Source organism: Manacus candei, unplaced genomic scaffold, assembly GCF_025592945.1.
Source record: "Manacus candei isolate 608988 ecotype Guabito, Panama unplaced genomic scaffold, ASM2559294v1 h1tg000028l, whole genome shotgun sequence".
Lineage (NCBI taxonomy): Eukaryota > Metazoa > Chordata > Aves > Passeriformes > Pipridae > Manacus > Manacus candei.
In genome coordinates, this window is record NW_026138076.1 from 400,074 (window position 1) to 419,486 (window position 19,413).

The 19,413-nt window shown below is 38.7% G+C and overlaps 1 protein-coding gene across 1 annotated transcript in view; it reads right to left on the minus strand.

Annotated features, from left to right (window-relative positions):
• The window catches only part of ADGRA3 (adhesion G protein-coupled receptor A3), a 55,726-nt gene extending 45,105 nt beyond the window's left edge, over positions 1-10,621 (minus strand). Inside the window, exon 1 of the mRNA XM_051790809.1 lies at positions 10,217-10,621. Coding sequence (XP_051646769.1) covers positions 10,217-10,491 — 275 coding nt within the window. The 5' untranslated portion in view covers positions 10,492-10,621. The remainder of the gene's footprint in view (positions 1-10,216) is intronic.
• Between the last annotated feature and the right edge of the window lie 8,792 nt (positions 10,622-19,413).

Sequence of the window (19,413 nt, forward strand, 5' to 3'; positions counted from 1 at the left end):
GCAGCAAGAAAAGACAGACCAATTTCAGACTTATGGAGAAATTAAAAAAACAAACCATGAGGTTCATAAAACATCTAAATCAACGCAAATAACCAAATTATAAGCCTTGGTAGCACTAAAGTAACTTGCATCTTAGTTATAATTTACTTCATCTTAAGATTTATTAATTTATCTGTACTTTTGACAGAAAAAGACGCTATTCAAAATGCAGCCAGAACCACTTCAAAAATAGATATAACTGACTGAACTGACTGAACTAAATAAAAGTTACAGTTCTGTAAAAAAAATTATATTTCTGACATTGCCTATAAAATAATAGGTCTAAAGTAGAAGCCTTTGAATATCTGTGCACAAGGTAAATTTCTCTCTTGAGTATGATGTACAAATTACAGTCAGGCTGATTTAGTATTTTCTCTGCAGAGGCTGTTAGTTGCTCAACCATAAAGGTTTAGTACAATAAATGATGGATTTTACAACACACCATATAACCAAAAACACTTCATCACACTTAAAAATGTTGTAAGTATAATCTTAAAAAAAATGCAGTTTAGAACTTGCTATTAATATATTTAGTCGATACATTATTTGAAGCATTAAGAGATGTGGCATAAGAAGACAAAACACGATAAAGCATTCACCTCAAAGTAGATGTTTTATAGTCACTTTCACAGTTTCTGTGCATTAATGTACAGTGAAAGATGGACTATTATGTACTACTTAGACACAGGATATTATTTGTGATCAATAATAATTCTAAGTTACTAGTTTAAGACTATAATTTTTCCTATGAGGCAAGTAATTCTGAAAATATGCTAACTTTTCCATCTTTAGGAAGTTTAAAAAGAAAACAGTAGTGAGCTACCACTGAGATGAGAGCTCCACTCATTCCTATCTTGTTCAACTCTCCTTTAACAAATGACTTTGCAATATAAATGATGTATCTGAAGATTTCATGAAGGTGTTTCCACAGCCCAAAGGGATTGTTGCTCCATATCAGATTTTTCTTTTCTTTTAAATGATCAACAATGCCTGCTTAGAACACATGCATTTTGCTTGTCCAACCCTTACATATCAGAAAACTAAAATTTGGAATTAACACAGGCAATGTTAGTCCCTGTGTTAAAAAACACAGCCATGGGAATTAACACAAAAAACTTGGAAGAACAAGCAGCTGAAAAGTAGGTTCTAGAAAGAATCATGGACATCTCAAATCACCTCACAAAACACATCTCCCTCTTCCTTTGATTGAGCAGGAGAGTTGTAGAGACAGAGGTGATCTGAAACAATGCACCTCAAGAAAAAATATAACACTCCCCTCAAAAAACACCTCCAAACTCCCCCCAGCTTTTCACCTATTCCAGAAACACTGCTGAAATGTTTCTTTGTTGAATATAGCTTGGATCAGAAAGCCCTTTTTCCATTTTGCTCCATAAAGTAGCAGAAGACTTTGGCAAACATCTGCAAAGAAACAACTCTGACTCTTAACTTATTGGTGAGACCTTTAGCAGTAGATGCACAGTTGGTAGCCTGCAAAACATAAATGCAGTCGAACCCAAAGTCTGTCTTTTGTACTACAAAGAATTTTAGCAATAGATACTAAAGTTGATGTACTAACTTCTTTATACAGAAGGAAAAAAAAATCACAGCTGTTTTTACCATTAAAATAAGAAAGTAAGCACTAAGTGGAAAAAGTTTTGTCCTGTGAAATGATTTTGGCTAGTCAGCTATAAAACAACCATCACTAAGACAGCAGTCAACGAGGCAGGAATTCAGAATGCATCTCCAAACTTCACATATGAATCCTTTCAGTAGATATTATTAAAACACATATATCCATTAACACTCCTAACCTGTAGTCAAAATGGCCATCAAGATGCCTGTATGAAGACTGGGAGACTGTAACTTTTAGTTGAATGCTGAAGTAGCTTCCAGAACACATTTTAAGAGATTCAAATAGAGAGCCAGGAAATAGAAAATAAATCAGATCATTTCACAATGACTGTATACTCTAAGGACTGGGAAAGCGGCCACCAGCACAAGTCAGACTAAAATAACCATCTGTGCAATGAAGAAAAATGCTTTCTGCTGAAAGTTGTGAACATGTAAAAAGGAATACATTTTTCAAAGTTTATCTTGTAGAAGCTGATTTAACACAGATATAAACCCAATATTTTTCAACAGTTAGTATTTTGCCTTCTAGTGAGTTACAGGTGTCAAAAGCAATGTAGTAATGGATTGAACTGAACATGAACAGTACTTGCTTAAAAGTAACTCTGAAATGAAAACACTTCACCAAACTTTACACAGTGAAAGAACTAGGAATCTTTCCAAAGCCCCTAATGAAAGGAGACAGTATTTTCTAATTCAATAAAAGCATTATAATTGAGGAAGCTTAGCAATGAAATATTTGCAAAACAGAAGTTTGGAAGAGATAAAAGATTTCCTATGCCATTTCATTATAATGCAAATTAAACAATATTACAATTGTAAACTAAACCACTCACAAGTAATGAAATTACTGAATTAAAGCTCTATTTATATTGCTCAATTTTTAACTGGTAATGTGCTAACTTTATATAATCTAATGAGGAACCTTTGGTTTTCCTACACAATCCCTACATTACTCTAGCATCAATGATCACTATGCACTGCCATTAGAGAAGTTTTTTCTTGATATTCAGTGGCCATATGCTTTATTTATTGCTTTTCAACTGTTCTTAAGGAGAGAAATTTATTTCTAGAGAAATGCAGTGTCAATCACTGGAACAATTCAGCAAGTTTTTCTATGTAAAAGTACTAAATAATAATCATCTTAGAAAAAGCACAGAACTGAGGGGCAAAATAGAATGCAAGAATAAGTAGCAATGTTGTTGAAAATTAAATTACTTTCAAAATAAATTATTGTGAAATTACAACCTTACCAACCAAACCTCTTTCTCATACTTATCCCACGTTCAAAAGCCTACCTAAGAAAAAATTCAGAGGACACAGCAACATCCAATTTCTTCCAACACTAACTCTGAGTTGCCATTTCTAAAAGCTAACAAAAAGCACAGGTATTCTAACCCTTGTGACCATTGCATTTTAGGAAGCTTCCTCCAAGTTCTCTCTCCCCTGCTTTTATCTGTAGCATCTGCATTATTTTAAGAGATGATGATCAACTTTTTCTGTAGTAACCATCCTGTCTTACTACCTTCTGCTCCCTCCTGAGTTTCCCACTTAGCCACCACTTGTATACTTTTCAGGATTCCCACTGACTTGCAGTTGAGTGCATGTTTGCCCAACCCAGAAAACCTCCATACATACATGCCAAGAGCGTAACTCACTTCACAAGAAATACTGCACATGGATGCCTAGCCAAACACTCCTAACTTTAGCTGTTATGGTAAATAAATTCAATGTGTCATATCAGAGAAGTATTAATTATAGCATACACTGTCACACCCAGTCTCACATGAATTTACACCTCCTATCAGGTGTACCAGCTCTCTAGAAAGTGCTTTGTCTAGACACATTAACAAACACTTCCAGTCAGATGCTGGCACACAAAGATACATCTACAAAAATTTATATCCTAATCCTACAGAAGTAAACAGTTTTTGGATAGTTTAACTCCCTGAACTGACTAGGCATGGAGCCAGACAAAGGCTAGTACTGAGCCAGGGAAGGGAGGAAAAAACCCTCAAACATCCACACAGTGAGAGACTGGGAGGTGAAGGTACAAACATCAGCTCCAGTTTAGGCTACAGTTTTACTGACAGCTGGATGCAGATGTAACATTACTCAACCAGAGGGAGAAAACTCCTCTGTCATGTCCTTGCTTCTCATCCCTGTGTCAGAAGCTGGAAGAGAGGGTTGAAGGGAACCTCCTTTCTCCAGCACAGAACTGTAAGGTCAGCTCACTACAACCCACAGAAACTTTAATGAGCCCATTGACACACAGTTTTGAGAATTGCTTTAAATTTGTTTTAACACCAGAGGTTGTTATCCTAAAACAAAAGTTCGAGAATCAGTTGCCTGGGATGTTTGACAGGATGTTTTTAAAAATCTGAGTTTCAAGGTAAAACGCACTCTATAAAAGGTTAGCCAAAAACGAGTTCTTGTATCTGACAGAAATAAGCCTTTGTGTTCAGATGGAAATAGTGGAATTAAGCTGCCTATTTCTTAAATGTCTTTAATCAATCTGCATTTATTATGTTTGGGCTTTTTCCCCGCAAAGAGCTCTTAGTTGGCCTATCTTACCAAAAATGTCAAGTTCCTACTCCAGAAGTGACGACTCTGCAGCCCTGCCAAAACTGGCTGACCAGCTTGGATCGCACACATCACCAAAGCAGCTTGGCTCCTTTGGGACCTAGAACCTCTGCACTGCAGTGCACTGGACCCCACTCACTTTAAGGCAGCCTGGAGATCTGAAAGACAGTAGTGTACTGCACCACTGGACATGCCCTGTGGCATTACAGCAGGTGGAGCCACAAAGCAGTAATCCATATAAACACTCTAAAGGCAACAAGACATTGCAGTTTTCACTGCTAAACACACAAACAGTGAAATATAAAGGTGAAAATAAAATTCTCACCTATTTACTGTGCAAGGACTAAAGATATTCAGTAAATTATTTATTATAATTAATATTTAAAATGTATCATTTATCTCACAAAAACATACTTTATCTGAAGTTCTTAGATTTAAAACAATTTATTATCAATGATGAAAAAGAGTGCTCAACTGTTTTTAATCTTCATGGATTAATTACTAGTACAAAGAAAGCATTTAAACTGAATAGATTAAATTATAGACTATTATGGTGATGATACAGACTAAATAAGGCAGTAATGACAAATCCATGAACCTGCAGATATAAACCATTAAATTATGAAAAATCTAAACTTGCAGCTCCACAGTTGTTTTAAATTACAAAAATGACCTCTGAAATGGGACACAAGTAGTGATTTGTTCTTCATCCCTCCAGCACAAATTCTAGTTTGAATTCTTTTACCCTTGGCATTAAATAAAAGTTTTAGTATTTTGCAGTTCTGCCAAACTGAAACAAAAACAGGAGTACTACTGATCAATAAAAGACAACAATAAAAGAAAAAAGTATTAGTTGTGAAGATAAAATCTGTCTTCCTGAGGCTAAATACAGCATAACACATTGAACATTAAATACTCACTGAAGGGTTTATGAACACTTAAAGAACATTGCTTATATAGGTAGCTTCATAGGAATAAAGGTATTGGGTAATTTTACATTAATAGCGTAGCTCAGAGAATTTTAAAAAATAATTTTTTCCATTACAAAAATTTAAATTTGCTCTCCAGAATTTTGTAGAACTTCTCTCTCTCCACCTCCCTTATTTCCAACTCACCAGGAAACAATACGTAGCTCTGATGCAAAATCTGAACCCCAAGCTTGTTGTATCTATGGTACAGAAGCCATATTTCTAATTACCTCATGTATTTAATCAAAAGTATGATAATCTCACTGTAAAAGGCACCTAAAACAATTTAAAAATGCTTATATAGAATAGTTTTTTGGAAAAAAACCCCAGTATGAATTGATACAATCATTATTGCATGAAGACTATTACCAATTACAACCCAACACGTGTGTTAAAGCCATTATTGCAACACTACATGAAATAAGAGAACACTATTCCAACTTGACTGTGTATCCCAGTGGATACATATAAACAACATAACATGCTGTCTTCCAAAGCTGAATAGTTATTCAGATGGAACTACATATTGCAATTTAGAAGAAAACGCTGTTCAAATTGTGACTTCAGAATTTTCTTGCAATGTTCAAATAGACACAAAAGTGTACATGATAAGAGAATACTGTATGTATATCCTGTAATAACAGCAATGAATCAGCGTTGGAAAAGTACATACAGAAAAGCACAAATGTGATTTTTAATATGGTTATCTTCTCAACAAGGGAAGCCATACAAGTTCTGACAGATATATACTGAATAGTTCTACTAGAACACAAGCCTACAAGAAAATGAAACATTCTAATGACTTTGAAGAGTCGGATGTCACTAGTAAAAAGGCACGTACATGTACTGTGAATTACTACATTGTGGCTACAACAATTCTCCAGTACTGCTTCTGTACTGCCACGTGTTCACAAGTACAACGCATTTTGCATAGCCTACATGTCCACTAGTCAAAGAAAATTTTCAGCTTTAATGGGAGTTATTAGCCCTTTGTACCTTCAAAAAATGTTACCACTGCCCAAGTTATTAGCACTGACCACTTAAACAGCCTAAAATTGACTATTCTAAAAAAAAAAACGAAAAAAAACCCACAAAAAAACCCAAATCAAACCGAAACAAAAAAAAAAAAATCAAAAAAGAAAGCCAATAGCTGTCAAGAGTACCACTGAGTTAGTAACAGAAATATACTTTAAAAGAAGAATGAAACTTCCACAGAAGACATTTACATTATGTGACTCAGGTAGTTACAATGTAGTCCCAAATTGTGATACAAGCAGCTTCCTACATTGAGAGTGACATTTTCCTTTGAAACTTTTTGAAATTTTGAATTTGTGTTACAAATGGAAAAGCTGCAAAGATATTTGGAAAGCCAAGTTAAGTATGCATTTGAGCTCCTTAATGAATGCAGTTTTATGTGATTTTATTTAGGAGCCGAACACAAATTGTAACATTTTAAGATGTTTCCCAACAGCAACTCAGTTAAGTGTGTCTTTGAACAGCTCTGAACACAAATCCAAGTCAGTGCTCTGGCTTGTAAATCCTAAGACTTTTGTAAGTGCAAACACTGATACTCTTATGTTCCTATAGAGATATGTGGTTAAGCAAAGTTGTTTGTAGATCATTAAGTCTCCTGATCCAGAAACACAATTCTTTACTAAATATATGTTTTTTCTGTGTTTCTTTAGACTCCTATTCCAATAGCATATACATAATGGGTAAGTAAAACTTCTCAACGAATAACAAGTATCACAACTTCAAAGGCTTGTCTTCAGTGGAATTACACATTCTTTTCCAAAGAACAAAGTAATGGCTAATATCCAAAAAGTTATGGCATCATCATTTGAGCTTCCATCAAGAAACACAACAGCAATGGATATCTTATCTCAGCTTCTATCTCAAGAGTACAAGGCATTCCTTACCTAAATGCGCATCATGGCAATGGCTTCAGCATCTACTGAAACTCAGAGTAAGTCAGACAAAGTACAGAGTTAACAACACATTGGTGAATGTATCTTCAGACCAAAAGCATCTCATCTGGCTGGTTAAACTACAAAGGTCAAAGTAATCTATGGTGTTCATGTAGATACACCCTTCATTTGCATCCCCATCAGCTGTTATTATATAAGGCTAGGAAAAAAGTCCCTTCCCTAGCTATAACTAAACTGGAATTCACCTTGGAATTTGACCTACTCTGCCTAGTAAAGCAACAGCTAGTTCTACCTGGATTCTAAAGGAATTTCAATTTAAGTAATGTTTATGATTTCTGGCAGTATGGTAATCTCCCATAAATATCTTTCTGTACTTTAATACTCCTCTTCTAGTGTTTCCTTTATTTTGTCTCTTATCAATTGAAATCAAGTTAAGATATTTTTTCTGAATTATAATTCTAATAACTGTATTCTATAATATTGGCCCAAATTTCTGGTACAATAACATGTTTTGTGGCAAACACAGGCTAGGGCATTTCCTAAGTTAAATGACCTTGCCCAACTTCTCAATATCATTGCTGACCACTAACTACAGTGGTGTGCAAGAAGGAAAGAAGCTGGCCAGCATCCTCAGATGCTACTCATTTATCCTAATTTCTAGCAGTTCTCTCATTTCCTCACTTTTTAGAGACTTGTCCTCAAAAACATATCTCTGGGGAAAAAGAAATTGTAAATGCTAAATGCACAGTAGTTGATCTGCTGGAAGTCTAAGAGTCTGACCAATGATAAGGATTAAATCACAATTTCTAAAATGCATATAATCACTTAATTTGCCTCATTCCAAGCTCACTCAAAAAATAAGAAATTATATAAAACTATACAGATCCTTCTATTTAAAATTGGTTTGTGCAAAATAAAGAGTCAACATAAAAGAAAACTGAATTAAAATGCAGCTGACCTACACAGTGATCTATTTTCAGCTATTTATCTCTGAAGTGATCAACTAACACAAAAAGATATAATAGAACTAGTAGTTATCTTAATAGAAGAATCCCACAAGAATCAAGATTCAAGATAACTCAAGGCAGTTTGACTCTAATCAGACAACCTTCCACTATCCATCAAGTGCTGCAATTCTAAGTACCACCTAGGAAGAAAAAAGTAATTTTTGGCAAAAGATTAAATAACAATTAACCAAGCCACTACTAATCATGATGTTAGTGAAGTGCCACTTGGCAACAAACCCCATAAATCACCAACACCTTCCATCCAGGTTAAGATGGATTTGGTAATAATAAAAAAATTAAAATATAATAATAATAATAATAATAATAATAATAATAATAATAATAAAACACAAAAACCCAAAAACCACCAAAAACCAACCAACCCACAACAAAACACTCAGATATGGAAAGTCATGCCTCAAGAGTCAACAAACTCAAAAGATTCTAAACCTGAACACAACAGTTAGTATCCACTCTCTTAGAAAAAGCAGGACCATTGATTTAACACTCCCTGCCTTATATTTAAGCAAAATTTCAAAGTGTTCATTACATTATATCAAGAATTATAATATTTACTACAAATAACAATGAAAAAATATAGTTTCTTGCTACATCTACTAAAAAGTTCAAAACAGAAAACTAAATGTTTCAGAAGTTACTATGAACTTCAAAGGCCAGTTAATCGAAAGCAACTAATCAGCATATGTAGATATGCTCTATATACACACTAGATATTGAAGGAGTATGAAAACAAGATGAAAGATGAACCATTCTTCCAAATTCTTCTGTCACTGTAATTATGAACAAATATCCACTCACAGCAAGGTTGCTGTGTTTTATATCTGCTTGTCTTTCACAGCAATCAGAGCTTCAAGTTTTTTAAATCAGCAATTCAGTTTTTTGAACCAAATGATCCCCACAGTCAACTTCAGCATATCAACAATATTATCATCTACTTTATCAAAGTTTTTATGGATAATACCATATTTTTAACATTTAATCAGCCACAAAGCACTTGAAGCTAACAAAGACTAAAATACATTTGTTGTTCAAACAGCCATTACTTTCTACTTTTTACTTGGTTTTCTACTTTAGAAACTTGATATAGGAACATTTATGGTCACTTCTCACAAGTAATTTACAAATATTCTCTGAACCCTTGCAGATTGCCAAGTGAGGACTACTACTTAAGCTTATTTTTGGCTTTCCCTTTTCTTATAGGTCCAGGTCCAAGCATCTGCTGGGTCCTCACCTCAGTAAGGCTTCCTGAAGGAAGCCCTTCCTTGGTGTTTTGGTGCTGTCAAAGTTCACAAAAGGGGCAGACAGATTGTCGTTCTCATGACAGAACTACATACATTCTGTACTTTTTAAATGTTGGATTACTAATAGATCTTTCAAGCCTGTTTTCTACTTAAGCAGATAAATATGTTGAGCTAGACCCCATAATTCAGTTTCTTTTCATCGACTCTTTTGTCTACTACTTGACGGCACTTGCCGCTGGGGTCCACTTCCAGGATCAATGTGATCCAGTGCCGATGATGATCCTTGCCCCTGCCAGGGGTGTTGGACCACATGATCGTTAAAGCTCCCTTCCAACACAAACCACTTTATGAACTTCTTTGCTAGAGTGACCGGTTAATCTCTCACGAAGGAAAACGACTTCCAAATCCATTTCTTACTTCGGAGTAAATCGCGCATCGTGTTTGAAACTTATTATTCAAATGGGTAGGACGGGTTTGCCTCAACACAAAACCAGCACGCCTACTGAGAGATGCGGGGGAGCGTGGGGATGCTGTTCTACGGGGCGTTAGCGCCTCTGCGGGACGGTCCCGCCCCTCCGGTGAGTTGCGGGACGCTTCACCCACTCTAAAATCACCATCCTGGGAAGCTAAGGGAACACATGAAAAGCACATCCGCCCCAGGGCCTTTCTCCAGCGGCAGAGGGGGGTGACCCGCGCCTCCAGTCCCGCCCCACCTCAGCCCGCAGCACCTCAGCCCGCATCCCCGCCCCGTCCACGTCGCCCCGAGGCCGCCCCCACCCCCACGCGGGGCCGGTACTCACAGGGTGACCGTGCGGTTGGGCAGCGCCTCGGGAGGCAGGACCTGGGCGAGCTCCAGGTTGCTGCAAACCACCTTCACCTCCACGGGGCCGCCGGCCGCCGCTTTGCCGGCGCTCTTGGGGCGCCCGTCGTACTTGCAGCCCGGGGGCAGCGCGGCCTCGCCGCCGCCCAGGGCCGCCAGCAGCAGCAGCGCGGGCAGGAGGAGCCGCGCCGGGCGGCGGCGGCGGCAGGGGCAGCGCGGTGGGCGGCACGGAACGCGACGGCCCGCGGGCGGCATGGCGGGGCTGCGCTGGGGCCCGCGCCGCTCCTCCCGGCCACGGGCGGGAGAGGCCGGCAGAGGGGAGGGAGAGAGGGAGGGGGCCGGGCCCGCCCCGGCCTAGCCCCGCGGGGGCGGCACCGCCGCCATGCGGTGTGGGCGGGAGTCGCGTCCCTTTGTGTGGGGCCGGGCGGGCCGAGCGCGGCGGCAGCGCCGCCTCCCGCCGGGGCCCGACCCCGCGGCACCGAGCGCGCCCGCCGGGCCGCGGCACCACCGCGCAAGCGCCGCGGCGGCGGCCGTGCCCCTGCGCCTGCGCGGCGGGGGGCTGGGGGAGAGGGAGTTGTGGGGCTGGGGGAGAGGGAGTTGTGGGGCTGGCGTGTTTGTGGCGGCCGGTGCCTGCGGGACCCCGCGTTCTGCACAGCCCAGCGCCCCTTTGGCGCTTCGTGCGCCCTGTCCCCCTCGAGGGGTCGAAGTAGAGCGCTTTGGTTTCTCTCTCTGCTTCCATAATTTGCCTCGTGCCCCTCAGCTCCACTCTAGCGAGTGGGAGCGTTGCCGTTCATGCTCCGTGGAGAAAGGACAATCCCCTGCTGAAGTTCTGAATGGCTTTCCAAATTCTTAACTTGAAGTAAGCAGCACTTGTGAGACCTTTGTCCTCAAATCATCCCTGTAAAACGAGAAAAGCAGTTATTCACACTTGACAGCCAGAGAGCCACATTTTCTAAGTATGAACCTCAAATGTGAAAAAAACCCCAAACCAAACATAAAAACCCACCACCACCACCCTCCCCTGTCTACACATACACACAAAAAGACCCCAAAACCAAAAACCCGAAAAGAACCCTACCTACAACGTGTGTTTTCATTGCACACTTGGGCTACTTTTCTGGGTGTAATTAGGTTGTGTTCTCATATTTCCTTGCAGCCAGGCCAGCCAGGCGCAAACGCTTCTGTGCCAGCGACAGCTGAAATTCTCAATACATTCTTTGCCTGTGGTAGGTGTGAGGAGAATAAAAGAACTGTTACCTAACTCTCAATCAAATTGCAAGAACGAGCAGCACCTACTTTAAAAATTTTAAGATAGATTTTGCAGAACTTGTGGGAAGTTCTGGTCCCTCACTCAGAACTTAAGGGTGCTCCATCCTTGCAGGTGGTAAATAGCACCCTGCAAAATACCTGATATTACACAGAATTTTAGATATTGACACACATTTTAGATATTGACAGTAACAGCTGCCAAAATGAGTTTTACAAAATCTTTAACTTAAGATGTCCTTGAATAATGTCGAACACTCAGATTGTGACTCGGTTTTAAGCATAACCTAATGAAAGATTCTGACAAACCATCAGAACTGTGGATTGGAGCAAGAAGAACAAGGTTACAATAAAAACATCATAATCACCTTTTACTGTGGCCTCTTACAAATGAAAATAGAACCTGTCCCCGTGTACTGAGATTGTTGACCAGAGTGCAAAGAGAACACAGGTCTCTGAACTTTAATATTATGTTTGTGCGCCACTGAGTCACTCAACAGGACCAACCTGATCTGGGTGAGATGCGAGGCCACTGTTACACTGGAACTAAATTAGGTCAGGGCACAAAATGCAAAGTTGACAATGCTTTTCTACTCTTATGCTGCAGTTATACCAACTGTAAGAGAAGAGAGGTCTAATTAGCATAAAATTGCCCAGTGTAGAGTTAATTCTTCCATTTTGGGCTTTGTTTTAAACAAATTCAGGCTGCAGAGGGAGTTTGTATTAGAACAGTGCTTTGTATCATAGAACCTTATCATTTTTGATCTGCCACCAGGAGTTTTAAAGCTGGATTGACTGTATCAAACCATGGCCCAAGATACCTTTTCCCTCAGAAGTAGTGCTGGGTTAAACACTTCTTCCCTTTTGCTGCCTTCTTCCCATAACTTTTGGCTGCATCAGTAACATGTCCTGATTCACTGCACAGCTACATAAAAGGTTTGTGCTGGGTGAAGGATCAACATGGAGAAAGGGCATAAAATTGCCTCTTGTGGCAGCACAGGGCAGTTTGTGCCAGTTTAGACCATTGATCCCACCAGAATTTTGGCTTTGCATCACCCCAATTTCAGCATAGCTAATCAAGATTGTACTACTGAAGGGAACATTCTCATGGTTTCCCTCAAGCTACTTGCTTCTCTACCTGGTCTTACATTTGTGGCAATGCATGTGTTTTGACTAGTTGTATCAGTGAGATGATCCATATGGTCGCATAATCTAAAGGTGATGATGGGAATGGGCTTCTGGTGTCTGTGATCACAGCCCATCTTAATTCTCCGTTTTCCCATAATCCTGGAGAGTCAAATTTGTTGTTATGGCTTTTCATCTTAATGTCTAATTGTGTGTTACTTGCCCTTTATGAACTATCTGCTCTATTCTTTTCCTCTCCACTGAAACCACCCCTACTAAGATCTCTAACCATGGATCTCAGTTGCAAAACTACAGTTTTAAATTATGCCTCTGTTTAAACTGCAGCTGTTGAAACCTACAAGTGTTGTTCCTGATTTTTATTCTAAGTTTGACTGCTTCTGCAGTGAATCTAATTCCATGGTCTATTGTTCCTTACCTGTCTTCAAAAAGCTTGAAGGCTTCAAGGAAAAGTCTCTTCTTGAAGGCTTATGCTTTTCCAATTATCTTTCCTCTTTCGTGCAAATTACTGCAACTTCCATTCTGCACCAAATATTTGAAAATGTATTTTCTTACATTGACTCAGGAAAGCTCATAATCCAAAACATATGTCTCACAGGAGTCACGTAACAAATTTCATGTGTGGGTTTTTTTTTTAACTGTGATATACCTTTGTCAAGTTTATTAGGTCACTACTTTTATTGTAATTGTAGTGGTCTAAGGATATAAAAACAAAGTTACATCATATGTCTGTTTCAAAAACCAGAGAGTCCTGTTGCTCCTAGCTTCTCAACAGCCCCTTTACCTGTAGGTTATATACCCTCACTCTTGCTCCATCTGCTTTAGTTATCTGATTGTTCAATAAACCGATTCAACTCAACAACTAAGCTAGCCTTTTTTTTGTGTTTAGTTTTCTGCCAGGTTATTGAGTTGAATCAACTCAGAGAAAGGTTAAAAGGGTGTCAGAGGTGGAGAAGAGGAGGGCACGAGGGAAGAGAGTGAAACCTCCCATCTAGGCAGCAAAGTAAGCCATCCTCAGCAACTTCAGGAAAGACAAGGTTTGTATGGGGAGGCAGTATCTTTTATTATAATAGCTAATACAGCTGTGAAAAAAGGAAGCAAGCTGTTCCCAATACTTACTGGCTGTAGCTGGGGTAGCAGCTACTCTAAAATATTACCTCTTTCTGACATTGTTTGTTTCTTTTTCTGTATTGAAAATACTCAAACTTTCTTTCCCTCAATCCCCTCATTCTCCATCAGTGTTGGTAATTTTGTTGGTGCTTCCTCGCAGTGGGACATTAACTTGAACTTTTTTGAATGCACTTTGCTTTCAGATTCCCAATAAGCATACTTTGTCCTTTTCTGTGGTTTCTCTTCCCTTTATAAAATTTGCCACTAGTACATTCAACTTTGAAAAGTAATTTAAAGTGAATGTACTAGTGGCAACTAGGGAAACCACAGAAAAGGACAGTTTTTCCTCTCTTCTTTCTAGTCTCCTAATTACTAACTTTTTGTATCCAGTATATTAAAGAGGGGTGTGGGAAAGAGTGGAAGGCAACTAAATTCTTATCACTGTTTATGTGTAAACAAAGGTAGCTTTGGCAGCACTTCAAATTCTTTATTTGTCCTCAGATCACAGAGATAAATAGGAGCTTTTATGTGATTTGTGTCTGTCTTGCATTCCGATTCTTTTGTTACTCCTCTCCTTTTCTTTTATCATCCCTTATTTTATATCCTTGCACATTTTGCTGGGCTATCATCACCTTCACTGAAATGAGTGCTTTCTAAATCTCCTCTCAAGGGACTCCCATGTTGCTTCATATCTTACAGGTTTTTTTCTTGCTGCCACAGTCTTCTACCTACCACATTTCATGGACTGGGACATCATCAGCTATGTTTTGTTTGCTACAGCAATTATCAGGGAAGAGGAAGCATTTGGTTGCCCTCAGCCATGTCTGCAATACTGTGGTTATTTGATATTCCAAGTACAGGGAGGTGATGATAACTGCTGACACATGCTGGCTTGCTGTTGGTAACCACTAAATCCAGGTGGGTGCAGAGTCACCTTTGTACAACAACTACTTCTTACGCAGCTGCAGACTGTAGTATATCCTTGCCTCTGTCAGTCAGTTCACTGAGTTACCCCAAGCTCTGCTGTGTGGAATACACAGATATTTCCAGATGCTTGGCTAGTGTTTGTCATGTTGGATATTCTCCATTTGTTCTCAGACACAGAGATATTCTCTGCAAGCCCCTCTCCCAGTTTACTGCAGTCAAAGGTCAGAGATCCTCAGTGTCAGTAGTATAATGGGAAAAATAGAGCTTTTAGCCTCAGTTGGGAGTCTTAGGAGAAACACTATTTCCCTTTACCTGATTGTTCCTTTAAGTAGACATATTTCAAGAATAGCAGACATTCATTGACTTAGTTTGTCTTATAGAAAATGTATAAAACATTTTGGAAATGTATAAAACATTTATACAACAGCCCATGCTGTTTATTTAGAGGTGTTTGGGTTTGGTTACCAATAAATCCCAAATTAAGTGAGAATTAGACACTGAAATATTTTATATTAAAACTTGAAATACCACCAGATTTCTGCAGAAAGAATAGTCAGGACCTGAACATTCTCATGCTTGATTTTCACTTTCTTTGCTGTGCATGAAGGAAAAAAAACATTCTATGTGGATTCAGCAGACTCATATGGGAATCTCACTCCTCTTCTGCTGTTCTAGTCTATAACTGTAGATGGAACACTGACTTTGAAACACAGTTCCATTGCTAAATTTTAGAAAGCAGTGTGTACAGCTTGAAAATATGTAAAATCTTTTGGGAAAGATTTCTTTTTAACATACAGTTCCATCATCACTTTTTCAGTGTTTGGCTTCCAAATAATTGGAAGCTTTCTGTGTATCTTATATGAATTCTCATAAAAATAAAAATAAAGCTATAGAAATATGTATTTGCATGGAAGAGGAAGAGATAAATATAGTTTTCATACAGCCTAGGATTAAAAATTTTCTAAAATGTGTGACCATCATTCCAACCCCTTTTGAAAATATTTACATGTGTTAGGCACATTACTCAGCATTAATGTACTTATAGGCTCCCAAGCAATAATCTGCTAATAAAAATGGAAATAAAATAGTTTTCCTTCTACTCCTTACCATACTTTGTTAAATACTTCAATAGGTGTTATAATGTAAGTAGGTTTCAACCACTCAGAGTTGTTGGGAAAAACAAGTATGAAAACAAAAATTGGACTATTTCATTACTAACGCAGTTGCTCTTATGGCTTAAAAGAAGGCAATGGCATTCCAAGATGGTGGTGATTATGTCTGGATAGATAGATGTGGATTTGCACTGTTGTGTGAACAATGCATATGAAAGAAAAACTGTCTGATGCTTAAGCAATTCAAATAGTTTGGAAGTTAAACTTCCTTAACAGGAATACTTTGAAGTATTTCCTTCACTCCCAAATCTTATCACCTTAGATTTTACAGAACATTAACCCTAGAAAAGTCCCAATTTTATTGGCTGCGTAATGTCGCCTGAAGCAAGAGATTCTCTTTTTCTTCCCTGCATGACATCTCAAACTCAGGCGGAGAATTTAGATGGAAAAACAGAAGGGAAAAGGCTAATATAATAACGAAAATAAAATAGACTACACTGGCCAGAGGCAAGCAGCTGAGTCTCACACTGAGATGGGACTGTAGCTCAGACAATATCCCGCAGGACTGAGCTAGGCCTGGGCAATAGTAAAAATGAAAAGGGGGGATGATAAGAAGCTCATCTGGACTCAGAGGTGTACCCACAGCCCATGGAGCAGGAGTTATGAACACATGGATGACAATAAATAACAAGTTCCCTTTGAAACAGAGGTTGGGGTCCTTACTGTCAAGAAACCAAAATGCATCTACGCTCTATATGGCATATGGACACCTGGCACAGTCAGTACCATGCAGAGAGGAAGAGGGGGCAGGCACTGATCTCTTCTCTGTGGTGACCAGTGACAGGACCCAAGGGAATAGCCTGAAGTTGTGTCAGGGGAGGTTTAGGTTAGATGTTAAAAAAAGGTTCTTCACCCAGAGCGTGGTTGGGCACTGGAACAGGCTCCCCAGGGAAGTGGTCATAGCACGAAGCCCGACAGAGTTCAAGAAGCATTTGAACAATACTCTCGGATACATGGGACTCTTGGGGATGGTCCTGTGCAGATCTAAGGGTTGGACTCGATGATCCTTGTGGGCCCCTTCCAACTTGGCATATTCTATGAATCTGTGAGATGGAAAAAAAGCAGTCAGTGGATGGGAGAAGCAATGAGTCTTACCGTGGCACTCCCTCAGAACTCAAACCCATACCTTTCAGCAGGTGGAGCCACAGCAGTAGGTTATAGCATCGCTGTCTAGTTGCAGAGCTATGTCATTAGAGAAGTGATCTCTGTGGCACCCTCGATTTCTAAATAAAGCCACAGTCTAAACAATCTGCAGTGAGACTTGTACTGATCCAGTACATTTTATCCATAGGATTATAGTTCTGGTAAGCAATCACAAGGCATAAAAAATGAAGCAATAGGAAGCATAGTAATAAATAGCAATTAATACATCATTATAGGTTTGCTTCTCAAGACAGAAGGAAATGGGGAAAACAATACATTTTGATGTCAACATCAGCAAAATTTCTGGATCTTGATCTTTGGGTACTTAATCATCCTGACATCTAGGCACTTTCACAGAAGTTTTGGCAGTGAAGCTATCCAGGGAAAACTTTTTGTTCAAGCAGGCCCCGCAGATTGCTTTTTTTGTTTGTTTGTTTTTCAAAACAGTGTGATTTTATCTTGATAAACACAGCACAGTAAACATATTTCAAATTGTCTTTTGTACTTCTCAGGCCATTGAGATTCAAGTATTTAATTTAGACTTCATTAAACAGTTATTATATATTAAACAAATAGCAGCTACATACTAAAACATATTTGCAGAGTATTATGGCAATGCAATAGGTCCATATCAATTTCACTGTTATGAATCTATTACATAACTTTTAATCCTTGGTGAGTGTTTAATAATCAGTATTCACATAACATACACTAACTGTCCTATTAAATCTGAATTAATTGTGGCTCAGGGAACATTAATTTAAAAGGTTACCTATTTTCCCAGCAGATCTGATCTTTGTTTCATATTTTTCCATTAAAATTAGTGTTAAAGACAGAGTAAATTTGTTTCATTTAGAATATAGTTATTAAGTGCTCTGAATACCTGTGAATCATGTTCTGCTAAGCTTCTCTGCTAACAGCAATGCTAAAGATTCTCTTCCATTTTCTTCTAGTGTAATTAGCATTACCTGGAGATAATAAAATATCACACATTTGTTTAGGAAAAGTAATCCCTGTTGACTGAAGGAACTGACATTCAGCAGTTCATTAAAATTAGTGAGTCAAAATTTGTCTCTGGGATTTGCATATTTCTAGTTTGCAAAATGACCAACTCTCAGGAAGGGATGTAAGATTGAAAATTTTTGAAATACTTACTTCTTAAAATGAATCATGATCACCACAGTGATGATATAAAAGTGCCTCTATCACTGCAGTCCTCTGCACAATGAATATGAGAAGCTGCAATAATGCTACATGTAGACCTTGATGAAGACTGTACAGACAAGAGCAATAGTTGGCATCAGAGTGTTTTGGTATGAGAACTGAGATAATTCATTGGAGAAAGGGTCAAGGTTCCTTGAAATTAATACCAGGAGAAAAGAATCACATAGTCTAACATATACTATAAGAATCCATCACAAGTCCATATTGATCGCAGGAGATTGTATCTTATTCAAGCTCTTTAGAAAGATATTTATGAGAACACCCAGAGGTAGAGAATTCATTGCTTCTCTTAGTAATCTATTTCCAATGACTGTTCACCTTCAGTTTTAAAAACAATTTTTGCTATTTTTAGAAACTAGTGTAAAGGCATTATTCAGCACTCTGTATCTAATTCGCAGGGTTGTGTCCATACACTGTAATCGTATCACTCTCAGTCTTTTTACAGCCAAGCAATGCCTATCATACAAAGGTATTCCCAGCCCTTCTGTGGATCTTGTCTTTACCCTCTCAAGTTCTTCAACTTGTCTAAAAAAAGTCACCAACACTATATACAGTATACCAATACTAGTCTCATCAATGCCATATTACTTTTTTCATATTTACCAGTATTTTCTATGACTGTGTTTTGTTCTTCTGCTGGCTGCACATTGAGAATTAGTGTTTGGGAGCCCACTGAACTGTCTGTCTGTTGTTTTATAGATCTACCTTGAGTTCTTTGTCTTACCTAGACACCATGCCCAGACATACCTTTATCTGTGACAATATGGTGATGCATGTACATTTTTAAATACAAACAGTACAAAGGGCTGCTCCACATACTGCCTGTTAGTTTTCCATGAAAGACTCCATGTTTCTGAAATCAAACTTTTGATGATGTTCTGCTGATAGACGTCATACCTTGATGCTATAATAACATCTGACATCCAACCCACAAGCACAGCTGAACAAGGTTCTGTCTCCTTTTCCCAGAACTGTTCCCACCAAAACCTGCGATTTTCCAATTAGAATCACAGTGTAATTTAGATTAGAAGGGACCTCCCTGTTGTTAACATATAGCGCTGATTTCTTTTAAACCAGAATGCAACTTTTTCTGGTGCTGTAGCACTCAGAAAAATGATATCTGCGAAGTTACCTCAGTCATTTAAACTTTATGTCAAGAAATATTAAGCTCAAATATATTTAAAATATGTAC